This window comes from Echiichthys vipera, assembly GCF_963691815.1.
Source record: "Echiichthys vipera genome assembly, chromosome: 8".
NCBI classification, from domain to species: domain Eukaryota; kingdom Metazoa; phylum Chordata; class Actinopteri; order Perciformes; family Trachinidae; genus Echiichthys; species Echiichthys vipera.
Window position 1 is genome coordinate 8,492,663 of NC_139833.1, and position 13,760 is coordinate 8,506,422.

General features: G+C 41.2%; 1 protein-coding gene across 2 annotated transcripts in view; it reads left to right on the forward strand.

Moving 5' to 3' along the window:
• The window catches only part of LOC310949991 (mannosyl-oligosaccharide 1,2-alpha-mannosidase IA), a 201,526-nt gene that overhangs the window by 165,325 nt on the left and 22,441 nt on the right, over window positions 1-13,760 (forward strand). The window contains exon 5 of one of the 2 annotated variants that reach the window (XM_083917639.1): window positions 13,284-13,378. In XM_083917639.1, the coding sequence (XP_083773765.1) occupies window positions 13,284-13,378 (95 nt within the window). The remainder of the gene's footprint in view (window positions 1-13,283; window positions 13,379-13,760) is intronic. The other variant, XM_083917638.1, reaches the window with a different exon arrangement.

The following is a 13,760-nucleotide window of genomic DNA, read 5'->3' on the forward strand; positions in this document are numbered from 1 at the left end:
CAATCAGAGAAGCGAACGCATTGCCGTCTAAGTAGGTCCCCGAGGTAAACTCGGAGAGCATGATAGCCTAACGGATGGAGGTTTCTCTAAAGAATCAAGAAGATCTATCATATCGTTTGTGGAAGATCGGGAGGACTATAATACCATATGCTTCATATCCTAAGGGTATGATTTGATATGGCTGCAACAACTAGCATTTTAGATCACAGGCAAAATGGCATGTCATCAGCAATGCCTCTGTGTAGTGCTGTTTAACAGAAGCTGACAAAAGCCTCAAGGCATGTCTATGGTTGATGTGTTTTTGGGGAGTTTACATACACAGTGTGCCTTTTTTATTGTATTTCGGTACTGTAGCCTGCAGGAAATTTGTCATTTCACTTTGCTCCACAGAGCAGAAGATCAGCTGCATAACGGCAACCTTACAGCTGATGGAGATTCATTGTCTTGCTCAAAGGCACTTGAGTACACTTGACCTCGGTCCCTGTGGCAGAATGAAAGTCTTGAGTTCCCCATACTCTGTAAACAAGCTTGTTGATCAAGCAGCTTGCTGATAAAAGGAGATTTTACAGTATGTGATGTATCTTAATTCACTAAAATATTTAGAGACTTGTTGTACAAGATTCCCGATCTGGAAATTGTACCTGCTAGCAGGCTCATAAAAGTCAGACATTACATTTTCTCGGCTTTGGTGAAAAACCCTCACAGCATAACATGGGAGGCCAAGGTAAATGTCATAAAACATGTTCCCATTGCACAGACAGGGAAAAAGGAAATGAGATTGCAGCACATTTTCAAGAGTGGACATCAAAACTACTCCTTTTTTAATGGAATTTGTGTTTATCGCCTTCCTGATAGATTTGAGGATTAATTGCCTGATACTGTAGCTGAACTTGACCCCTACATGACCCCTTGCTGCAGTTCTCAAATCAGACACTCCTGCCATGTCTGCAAGAGTGCAGGCAGAGCATAACACCTTTGTGACGAGTCCGTCTCTGGTGTTTGAGACACATAAAACATGCTTTGACAAAAGTACAGTATAATTTTATACATCCCCATCTCAAATTGTTTTTCACTGAGTTAAAATCTCTACCTGTTTGCCATATTTATGTTATGTTTTTAATCGAGAAGAATCCAATGTGACCTTAAGTATATACTTAACATTACAGCGTGCTGATGAAATGTCAATCATGAGCTGCTTACTTTGCTCTCACCCATTTCGAAGAACTTGTGAAATTGAGTTTGTTGGAGTGTCTTACTCGTTTCACTTTTCTAGGAATAGCAGTGGAAATGTGTGGGTCTGAATGGCAGTTATCTATGCTATACAGCCTGTGCACTGTGTTAAGCTGAATTGCCTTTTCTTCACAGACTCTATGGAGGCTTGGTGATTATGTAGGCTTTTTAAGGAGGATAGATTACACAAAGTTTTTTGTCATTCAAAGCAGCAACTTTACTCCAAAGTAGCACCACCCTTTGGAGGCACAGTGGAGTTAAGTGACAGTATATGCTGCTGGGGCTGATATGCATGACAGCACGTCCGTAGCCTCCCAATTGCACTCTGCTTACACCACTTAAACTCTTCAACACCTTCCTATTCACTGTCTGCCGCTGACAACACAATACGCTCATGCAGAGGCACTAATGAAGGATACATGCCAAAAACATTCTCTGATGCATATTACTGAATATGGCATCCTAATTTACAGATGAGGACATAAACACATTATCAAGCATCTGTCTCTCTTGCTTACACACACACACACACACACACACACACATTCACACACACACACACAGTTACTGCCCCACATGCATAGCATCACAGTAGCCATATCCTCCAGCCGAGTCTTTGATGAAGCAGCCGATGCTTTGAAGCCTGGCTCTGCCATCAGGAGCTGTAAAAGAAGCCCCACTTCTTTCTCTCTCTCTCTCTCTCTCTCTCTCTCTAACTGAGCCGCAGATACACGCTAGGCCACACAGATAACCCAAATCTGATCATCTCCATCTCTGCCTTGCCTCCTCTCATGCCAGTCAAAGACTCAGACACAAAACCTCCCTCTCTCTCGCTCTCTCTCTCTCTCGTGCTCTATACTTTCTCAATACTGTCTCTCCCACTGAGGCTGTGACTGCTTTATCTTCCACACTTCATCCTTCATCCTTCACCCCCTCACTACATTGTGTTCCTCCAATCCCATTACCACTCTCGTGCAATCCGCTGGCTCTGTTCGAGAGGATCGTGTTTATCTCTTTTGGAGAATGAACAACAAGTATTTGTGGTCATGTTTATTGACCAGCATTCAGGGATATCTTGTAGGCGGAGGTGTGGATCTTTCCATACAGTAGAGAGACATTCCCTGTCTGTACACTTTTGTTTACGTCTTGCAACCATTTGTATTGAAGAATGGCAGTGGTTCTTTGTCATTTCTGCTATTTTACGAACAGCCACAGAATAATTATGTTGGTTAATAGTCTATAGGAAATCTAATTTATGTCTGTTGGTTGGATCACCGCTTTGGTCCAGACTAGGGATTTTAATAATCAACCATTTAACCATTAACACCAATAAGAATAGTGACGGAATAATGCATTCAGTTAAACAGTAAAAAAAAAAAGAAAAGTCAAAGTGATACTCTTTATTGAACTGTTGCTCTGTTGCTCTGTAGCTTGCCACCGTGTGTGCTGTCGGTCGTGGAAGCCACAAAAACAGAAGAAAGAAATGCAACTTGTTTCTGCAGTAGCAAGAACTACGTGAACCATGCCACAATATCAATAAGGACTGGCGGTTCCAGGAAAGTGGCTGCATGAGTCCACGGCAATGCATGCAACACCGTGGCTGTGCAGCCAGTGCTGCTGTCTGATTGTCTGTTTACAGTTAATGATTGGCTGAGGAGGGTTGGCTAGTGGAAAAAAAGTCAAACATCCCTATTCCAGACTTAAGTGCATCTCTCTAAGAATTGGAAAGAGGTGATGTTGTTGCAAGGAGGATGACTGGTGATCCTCTGACTTTTCTCTAGCACCACCAGCAGTTCCACTTTTTTTGTTACTTGGTAAAATATCTCAACATCTATTCAGGGTATTTGCACAGAATGTCATGCAGACTTGCATGGTTCCCAGAAGATTAATTGAAATAACTTTGTTCCCCTTCTTTGATTTATGACCTCAAAAGTAATGAAACTGTAGCTCCAATGTCAGCTCAATTCAGCCACTTGAACAGGAATAATCTAAATCTAACAGGCATTAAATAACTTTTTACATTTTGGACATTTCACTGAGTTTTCCTTTTGTGCCACTTTCAGGCCAAAATATTAGTTTTGCACAGAAGGTATGTCGACATTTCTAAGAAGTTTCTCGGTCACGTTAACCATTTGGAGTTGAGTGACCGCATGGACTGCCCACTAGGAGAAACTTGTGTTCAATCCACTGCTAGTGAAATACCTCTGTACTGAGGAGAATAATGAACAACACAGCCTCCAGGTGAATCTAGTAGGGCTTCTAAAGTTTTCATTTTGATTGCAAGTTTCTGACAGAATATTAAGAAAGTATGCATGAAAACTTTAATCCACCACCCACACAGTATTGCAGTGTCTCACACAGTTTTTGTCTCTTAGACTTTAACAAGATCACTCAGATTTCCTGCAGTTTCTCTGGGAGTATTGTCTGTCGGTGCCCACATAGGAAGGTACCCTTGAGCTCTTCTGTCTGGGTGAGTGGGCCACAAGGTGCCTGTTGTCCTCCCACACCAGGCCTGGGAGACTCTGTCATGGCTCTAATGAGAACCGGACCTGACATCCTCTGCTCCTCTCCGCATCCCATCAGCCACTTCTTCCTGTTCTTCTTCCCCAGTAACGATGGCAGAGAGGTTATGGCACCGGGCAAATTGTAGGTTGAATTATTGATGGGTCACTAGGTCTGTCTGCTCTGTTGCTACGGGGATGACTGATCTTGTATGACATCCATCAATGCAGCCAGCTTTAGGAGTGTTGTTATGTGACAGGAAATGTCCTGTGTGGAGCTCTGACAGCGTGTGGTGCAGGGGTGGCTGATCAAATCACATTATTTTCTGTGAGAAACTTCATTTGTGCAGTGGACATAAGAGACAATTGCAGACAATTGTTACACAGTCATGGCCATGAATAGTCAATCATTGTGTGATCATGGTACATACCATGATGGGGTCCAGTGTGCCAACAGTATTATCCCTCAATGTGTGAAGACTATGGCTCACAGTGATTTGCTGTGACAGGCAGCTCAGAGATGGCTCCACAAATCTAACAAGATTTTATAACAGAGTCTCACTGTATTTTTCTTAACAGTGAAACATGGGTGGGATTAACTCTTCCCTCTGGACCCCCACCCCCTCTTTCATTTCATGCAGGCATGGTATTGCAATAACATTGCACACAATAATCAGCTTTAGATGAAAAACAGTGTCGCCTGATTTCCCAAAGAAAAAACTGAGGCATACACTGCCACTCTGTGGTTACCCTGTAACATGGAAAGATTATATCAAAGTTGAAACATCACACTAATGACCAGTTATGTGTACGACAGCCAATCAACCACATCTTTACAAGCTTCCATAATCCAGTGCAATCGAAAATTCCTGTCATTCACACACACACACACAGCCACACACGCATGCACACACACACACACAAACGTCTCTTCTATACTCAGTTATTAGGCTCTGGGTAACATAGAGAGCTGAAACACAAGGCAGAGTGTATATGCGCTATAATTACATCATTGGATTGGGAGCAACTGTGACTTCTGTATTATACAGTAGGAGCAGTCAGCAAACTGTGAAATTATTAGTATAAGCCCAGTTTAGTGGGTCAAAGGGAGGGGTGGAAATGGGTGGGCGGTCATGTGCTTGAGAGAAGAACATTTAAGCAGATGAACATTGCTTAACAATATAGCTGCAATGTGGACTAATTTAGAGCGGCTCCTTTCCAGCGGGGGCTTGATTGAGCAGCCGCCATTTGTTTGTTTTTCAATTTGGGCTTTGGTGGGTACTCCCTTTTAAACGTACCATAGCGTTTGTTTTCTGAGAAGTCCTCATGTGTAATTTATAGGATCTTCTTTAGCATGTTCGCCTACTCACTCTCAGGCGACGCTATGCTGCATAAATTATGCAGAGTACTTTTCGTATCCAACATCGGCTGATGTGGGACTGCGTGCTGCAAGTTACCAGAGAGTGGCATAGACATCTAGACATCTTCACCGAAAACACAAGTGACAAAATTACAGATTACAAATTATTATGGGATAAAATGCAATCGAATTTAGGTTAGTAAAGAAATCACAGGGGTCAATGAGATTAAATATTTTTTAAGTGAGCAATCTATTCGTTTATTCATTTAATATGAATTTTACACACCTCTGAAGCTGCTCAATACATATACCATCTGTAATTCTGAATATTCAACGCAGGAAGAAAGCTTGTTCAAATGCAACAATGTTGATTGCACTGATTCCGACTTGTTGAACCGTAGTGGAGGGAAGATGCTGTGACCTGTGGAATCTCTGCTTCACAGTCAGCTCGCACCAGCAGCCTGTGAAATGAAGAACGAAATCAATGTGCAAAAAAGTTCTCCTCCTGTCAGTCTTGTCAGATCCGATTCAAAGGGTAGTAATACTGGAAAAGATGATTGAAGCTGAGCCTGGTAATGTTCCTTTTAATCAGTGTTTGAGATACCTGAAGTATATCTGCTTCTTTTTGATTATTGTCCTCGTTCCCCCAGCAGGCCCATGAAGATAGAGAGAAAAGAAAAGGATCCTAATAATGCTGTTGAGGGGGAAACTAAACAAATCAGGTGCAGCCGCTGCTTATTGAGCATCGACTTTTCCTTCCAGTACCCCTGAGAAAATGAGCGTCTTATTATGGCCTCAGCAGAATTAAACCTCAGATATTGCTCAGCCAGCAGCGGCCGGTGAACCAAGTTTTAACATAAATGTGTTTGTGGGTGTGGGTGTGGGTGTGGGCACACAGTTTTACCTCCAACCACTGGAATGATATTTGTACAAATAACAAAACATTCACCCACAGACTGCACACATGCCCCCACAGGTGTACAGCTTGAGTTGTAATGAAACTTTGTAATGAAAGTTTTATAAGCATTTCAATTTGAGAGTTTACAAAAAGAAACTTTTTTAGTTTGAGTTTGAACAGCATCTGCATTCTTAACTTCAGGCCCTTTTATGATGGATTGAGTCTCTGATATAAGCTGATTCTAATAAATCAGTGTTGAATTTTTCACTCGAGCAGCAGTTATTCATCATATACAGTACACATCACTCCAAGTGTGGAATAGAGCCATAAATTTGATGACTTCCGTCTTAAACTTGACAAAGTCAAAGAAGACTTTACTTGAAGCTCAGAGTGGAATATTTTCCTGCATCAGACGCATTCAGACAGTAGTCTAGGATTTATGTCAAAAGACGAGGGGCATTGAAAAAAGAACATTCAGTTTGAAGAAAAGTGTCTCATCACTTTTTAAACCCAAAAGTTAAGACTTAAGATTTCAATCAATCAATTTTTATTTGTCACATGAAATGGTACATAAAAGAGTCACTGGTGTGAATAGCGCAGGATTCAGCCAAGCCTCAGCAAAAGAACTCCAAGGCTCCTGATATCACACTGGAAACTGACGCGGGCCACCCAGTTCACTGCCCAACGCCTGCAGAAGCTCCATGATGGTGATCCTGGTGTTTAATTCCTACACACTTAGCCTCTTGCCCCCTCTGATGTAGAGATGGACTCAGAAATGTTTTTTCTTGTCCATATGGTTAGGATCGTAGCTGGCGCCCAACATCTCCACCTTTTCTTCTGTGTTTACGGTTGAAAACCTTGGTTAGCAGGAGTCAGCAGGAGACTGGTGTGTTAATTCCCACGACTCGTAGTGATGAGATGGCCGCAGAGATGGTCTTGCTTGTCTACGTAATCTGGATTGTAGCAGACTTGAAAATCAATACTTGGTCTCACCTCTTAGTGTAATTGAAACGGATTTGTGAATTTGTATAAACTGGATCTAAGTCTTACTACATAGAAGTAGCAATTAATTCATCTGCAGGTCTTTTGATTATCAATCAGTTAATTGTCAGTTTTCCTTTGTCTTATGTGATAGAAAACTGAATATTCTGGGGTTTTGGGAGTGGACAAAAAAAGACATTTGAAGACATCATCGTGGACTTTAAGAAGTTGTGATTGACATTTTGCCCACTAAGTGATTGTACAGATATCTACGACCACAAAACCACTTGAGGCAATTTGTATTTTCGGTCTTTTTCTGTGGCTCAGAGGTGATCGTCGTCATGACAGTAGTACGTAAGTTGTTGTTCTTCCTTTGCGGGTCGCACTGACAGACTGCTGCCTTTTAGCTGCTTTATACAGTATTTATTTTTGCATAAGCTGTCTCCGACATTCAGGACAAAGGGATAAAGACTAGGAGGAACTTACTGTACTTGCATGCTGGTGTGCGGTAGTGATGGAGGCAGAAGAGGTTACTTTACAGATCCAATGTTCATAAGCTGCCAAATAGAAATTATTTATCTGTGGTCTAAAGAAAAAGGACTTTTTTTGTCAGCCAGGCGACATCAGAGGATTCATAATAACCCCCACTGAGTTTTCAGATTTAGTCGTTATTTTTGGAGCAAGAAACCTGAAGTGACTTCAAATAAACTCTTCTCACAGAGGCAACCGTTTGCTGTGACAGGGTTGTAAAAAAAAAACAGCATTATGCATGTACTATGCATGCGCTTTGGTCTCAGAACTAGAGGACAGAATCAAGGAAACCACAAGCAGTCCTCTGAAGCTAAGATAAAATTTGCCTTCAAACCACAGATGTGTGATCCATGCCACTGCTTCTTACCATCCAGTTCTCATCTTTAGCAAATCATGTTTTCCACTGTCTTTATCTCTCACAGCTCATGAATAAAGAGGAGGTTATAGCAGGTGTAAAAATGACAGGACTTTGTTCACATTTTTACTCAGTGACACTGAGTGAGGGATTCATGCAGCTGATCAAGTTCTCCACCGGCTGCTAAAACACATCAGCAGCCAGTCACACCGTTAGTCATTTGAACACCACATTATACATTCACCTTGTCAGCTACCTGTCTAATCAGACTTGAGAATGTATCCTAAATGTGAAGAAGAAAGGACAAACTGGTGAGACATAGTTGATTGGCTGGCTGAGCCAATAATCATGAAGAAGAGTCAAATAAGACCTTTGTATGAGTAAGAAAGTCATGTACCTCTGCCTCCACTTGATACTCCTAATGATATAGGTTTGCACCGCGCCAGACCCACAACGTGTCAATAACTCCTCGGGAACTCAGAGATCAAACTGTTAAACTAGGCAGTGCTGATCAAATATGCATCAAGATTCTGTTACTGTATTGCATATTTCTCGCGGAGCATGTTTTCAGAAACGTATTTTAGTGTACCGTTTAGTTGTAAAATGATAAAGTTTGTGACCAAGTTGAGCCAAACCCAAACACATCCCACCACCAAGTGGCCGGACAAACTTTTCAGGAGAAGTAGTTGACGCTTTGTTAGAGACATAGACTTTACAAAAAATGGACACAGCATATACGTCGAGGTTCGCTCTCCCAACTTGATCCAATCGCACTCGACTACGGGAGTTGCCATTTTGTCAGACTTTGACTCCGCCTCATTTTCTCTTATCGAAAAGGGCATGTAAGTGACGTTAGGGGGGGAGTGAGATACGTCCACCTGGCTGATGTGTACCTCTGAGGAGAAGTGAGGGCCTAATTATTCTAGCCTGGTACAGTGTTGTCATGGAGATATGACCTAAACACACAGACTAGAATGTTTTTTTGTACCAGGCATTAAATAGGTTTAATTATGCTGTAAAAATGGCCTGTTTAACATGGGAGTCAATGAAAATTGCTCTGTTATGAAACCTGCCCCTAGTGGCCACTCAGCAAACTGCATATTTTGGCACTAATGTATTGGATCAACCAGGAAATCACTGTAATGGGAGCTTGGTCAGAGGCTGCTCTGCTCTCAGTTGTTTTCTTTCCGGAGCGATGCCATTAGTAGCAGCACAGGAACATGACTTTTTAACAGATTGTTTGTCACGTGTAATAATGTCAGGGTATAATGACTTTTTCAGCAAATGTGACAAAAACGTATTTGTATGAAAGTTACCTATTTCGGCTTTACTTGATATTTGATGTTTTTGCAGAGGCCAACAAAGTTGCATATACAGTTCATGTTTGCTTAGATAAATCCATGCCAAGTAAGCATTCATTACATTTCAGCCTCCAGTTGTAATATTCTATATTTCATGAAAGTTTGAGGCACCATCGAGATGATACTGTTACTGATACTGTAATAATATATAGCATGGAAATTTCGCACACTCACATCCCCAGTAAGTGACTACGCCCTTTATATATATATATATATACATATATATATATATATATATATATATACATATATAGGAGTCTTATACACGTATATATACTAGTATATAGGAGGAGGAGACGTATATATACTAGTTGCCTCTATTAAAGCTGGTTCAGTAGGAACCAGTGGGCTTGCGGCTGACAGCAACAGACAGGATAGTGAAGTTGTTAAGTATTGAGAGATATACTGCATACAGTATATAGAGTATATAGAAAATCACCAGCCTTATTTAATTCAGAAGGGCAAAGTGATCCTTAAAATAAACATACAGTAATATACAATACATTTTCCCAGTGGTTGCAATAAGTTTTTACAAAAATATTTTATCCGATGGACAACTAAAATACAAACATATAGCAAGTATGGAAGAATGCACAGAGCTCATTTTCTCATGTCCTTTGTTCCCTGAAGCGAGAACTGAGATGCTTTTCTGGTAAACAGAAGTGGCAGACCTAGGAATGTTTCTCCAAGTGCCTCTCCACTGGACTCTGACGATGTTTGCTGTGGGAGAGCGGACTGCATACTCGATGCACGTCTTCAGCGGTTAAGAGCTGATTGAAACACCATTTGTGTCCATCCTACCTATCCACCATCCTACAGGCAAACCACACTGAAAGGGAAGAAAGTGACCTGTCGCCTGTCACATCGCATCAATGTTGTTCGTTGCCGAGTTCCACCACTCTGCCGTTGTATCAGAGAGGCATTGAAGTTGCAAAATCTTGTATTTTCTTGATAGCTATGTATTATTGGATGGATGGGTAGGCGGTGCAAACACACAAAGTGTAATTACAGCTGCACTTCAGTAATGAAGCTCACGTGCTGGAGGAGGCTCTCCGTGTCGCACGAGCAGCGTCTCAGCGTGTCAGCGAAGACAGATTTATGAACATGGACCTTAATTTCACTTGTGTGCGGCGTACAGTAAATCACAGAGCAGATGCCAGCCAAAGGGGTTTTTACTATAGTTAATCAAGTAATTCATAAACAAGCAAACAAGAATAAATGAGTGCAATATAATCTGATCCCACTGTTTTCTTGATGTGGGTGTTTGTGATGGTTTAGTGTCTGTTTCATTATAAAACGATTAAACAAACTAAAGTAAATTTTTGTAGTGAAATTCAAAATTATGCAAGCACAGTGTGTGTGTGTGTGTGTGTGTGTGTGTGTGTGTGTGTGTGTGTGTGTGTGTGTGTGTGTGTGTGTGTGTGTGTGTGTGTGTGTGTGTGTGTGTGTGTGTGTGTGTGTGTGTGTGTGTGTGTGTGTGTGTGTGTGTGTGTGTGTGTGTGTGTGTGTGTGTGTGTGTGTGCTTTTGTTGAATTAAGTGTTTGCTGCTTTGTGTGTGTGTGTGTCTGTCTAGCGTGTGTGTGTTTGCGCCTGTGGGGTTATGATTTGCTCGAGCAGCACTAGTGGTGGTAGAATGGACCGATGAGAGAGATGGGACCGGGCGGAGGGTCATTAGTGCTCTCTTTGATAAAATTGAGAGCCAGGGGACTCAAGAGAGAGAGAGCGAGAGAGTACTACACATGCAAACACAGACACACACAGAAACACACACACACACACACACACATTGGGCTGGGCTGCTTTGTATTACTCTGACAGAATTAACAAGTCACTGTGAACGGCCACTGTGGTTACATCCTGCAGCTTTTTGACAAGCACAAAGAATACCACATTGCCCTGTTTCCCAAATATCTAAAGCTAACACCTGATACCTAAAAAGAGTACGTGAGTATCAATCCTTTTTTGCACAGCCTTACTTGAAAAAATATAAACAGGTTTTCTGAAAACTAACTTTTTTATTTTTTTGGCGCCGAAATTAAAGAGATTTATGTTCAAGGTCTAGCTTGGTTGTCATTATATAATACAGGATTGCACAATGAAATGCAGTTGTAGCACTCCTCACACTACACACACACACACACACACACACACACACACACACATACACACACACACACACACACACACACACACAAACACACACACACACACTGTATTATATTAAAACATTTATATTAGAATATAATAAAGCAATAAAATAGAGCAAAGTATGTAAAAGCAGCACTAAAGCAAGCAATAAAAAGGAAGATAGCTAGATGCGTATATACATAAAAATATGTAGCTTGCATTATGTGCAATATCAGGGATATTATGAGTCAAAAATAATTTCTGTTTTTGTGTTTTCTCTGTGCTCTTCTCACTGATTTAGAGCGGGCGACATTCATTTGGAAATAGCACCAAGAAGCGTTTAAGTTTTAGCATCCAAGCACATGATGATAAGAAGGTTTTAAAATACTATATACACTTTTCCAACACTTATTGATAGTTATTTTGCATCATCACTGGCAGTTGCAGTATAGCCACTGCTATAACTAGTAGTCATATAATTATATTATTATTCTGTCGTGCTTTCTCCCTTTTACACTGCCAGAAATGTACCCGCATTTGCTGGGTGGTGGGTGCTAATTTCAGACCCTGAGTGGATCCATTTCCAAATGTTCAAATATATAGCAGACAATAATAACAATAATGATAATAAAAATAATAATAATAATAATGCACTATATTGAAAATGGGGAGACTTCAGACTGTATAATAAAGATGTGAGGCCAATGTGGAAGTTTCCGTTTTTACAGAAGTCAATGAGAAAATGATCCTACTTCTCACTTGATTTATTACCTCAGTAACCATTTCTCTAATTAGTTTATGGTTTTAATCGCTAGTTGCATGTCTCCCTCAACCCAGCATAATGTTTAGAGCCCATTTAGAGTAAAATAGATAAAGAAGCCTATTAAAGCTGCAGCGGGTAAAAGCAGAATTTGAAGCAAAGTGAGACCTCTTCTTCTCTCTCTCTCTCTCTCTCTCTCTCTCTCTCTCTCTCTCTCTCTCTCTCTCTCTCTCTCTCTCTCTCTCTCTCTCTCTCTCTCTCTCTCTCTCTCTCTCTCTCTCTCTCTCTCTCTCTCTCTCTCTCTCTCTCTCTCTCTCTGAAATTACCTGTGATTGGCCAAAACTCTAATATATACAGAAATAATTATCCCAAACTGCTGAATATACACACTATATGCACAGTAAATATACAGTAATTCACTGTGCTTTGGTAAAAGCACATCATTATTTTTCAGACTACAATGCACAATGGTAACAATCCTAATAGTGGAGGTCAGTGGTTTCTACCTATCTGGCTGCAATTTGTTTCCCCTGTTTTCTCTTCATCTTGCTCATATTTCTGCTGAGTCACTGCTCCACACCGCTGCCACACGGTGTGTTTTTCAACACTCTTTTTATCCCCTCCGTATACCGTGCCTGTCTCTTCTCAATCACTCTCTCTGCCTTCTCTCGTCTCTAAGGCTTCCCCGTCTCTTGTATAAATCTCCCCTTTTCCTCTCGCCTCTGCTCTGCTACCCTTGTCTCCTCAGACGTGTCTTTCTTTGTCAGGATTTCAATATCTGTCTTTTTCAAACATTGTTCCCACTAGCTAATGGAGAGTTGGTGACTGATAATGCAGCTCAAAAGATGATACATTAACCATGCCTCAGGCTTGGCCCACGGAGAGTCTGGCCCAGTGGAGATGGGGAGGAAGTGCGGTTTAAAATGGACTGTTGTCGATTACATCGAGGAGATTGCTTTTAATCTTGTTGGAGTTCTGTTGTAGCAGACCTCATGTTTCAAATAATTAGTTTTGGAGGGGAAATGTGTGCAGGCCTATGATTCCTAACCTGTGACAGTGATTGATTTCAACTTGGATGAGATGACGGGCAGCTTTTCTTTCTCTTTGTAAAATCCCATTTCTACCCGTTTTGTCGTCTGTCCATTTACCAAGAATCCTTCCTTTGTCTTTTCTTTCCAGCTGTATAAGAGCAAAGTAATGGAGCTGGGAGAGAAGCTGCTGCCCGCCTTCAACACACCAACAGGAATCCCCCGAGGAGTCATCAACCTGGGGAGGTAAGTCTCAGCACCAGCTTTCACCTCTAAATGTCCTCCATCCCCGATAAAAGAGCGATATCAAGTTATCACACTGGCTGGCATTAATCAGAGCACATGCAGTTTATTCATCTTGGCAACCAGAGGCCGAGCTTGATTCAAAAACGTGAGCTGAGTTTAAAGTGAGAGATGTCAACAAATATGAAATAAGCTGATATTGTATTTAACCTTTGTCTAAATCCCCAGTTAAGCAATAACACTTAATTTCAACTTCACGTTCCGTTGTAATGCCTCGGGACAGCTGGGTGCATAAAGAAACAAACTGTCACATGTCTCAAAAAGGAGGAAAATAGATCCATAAAGCTGTTGTTTCAAAACAAAATACAGCTCGATATGAATTTCA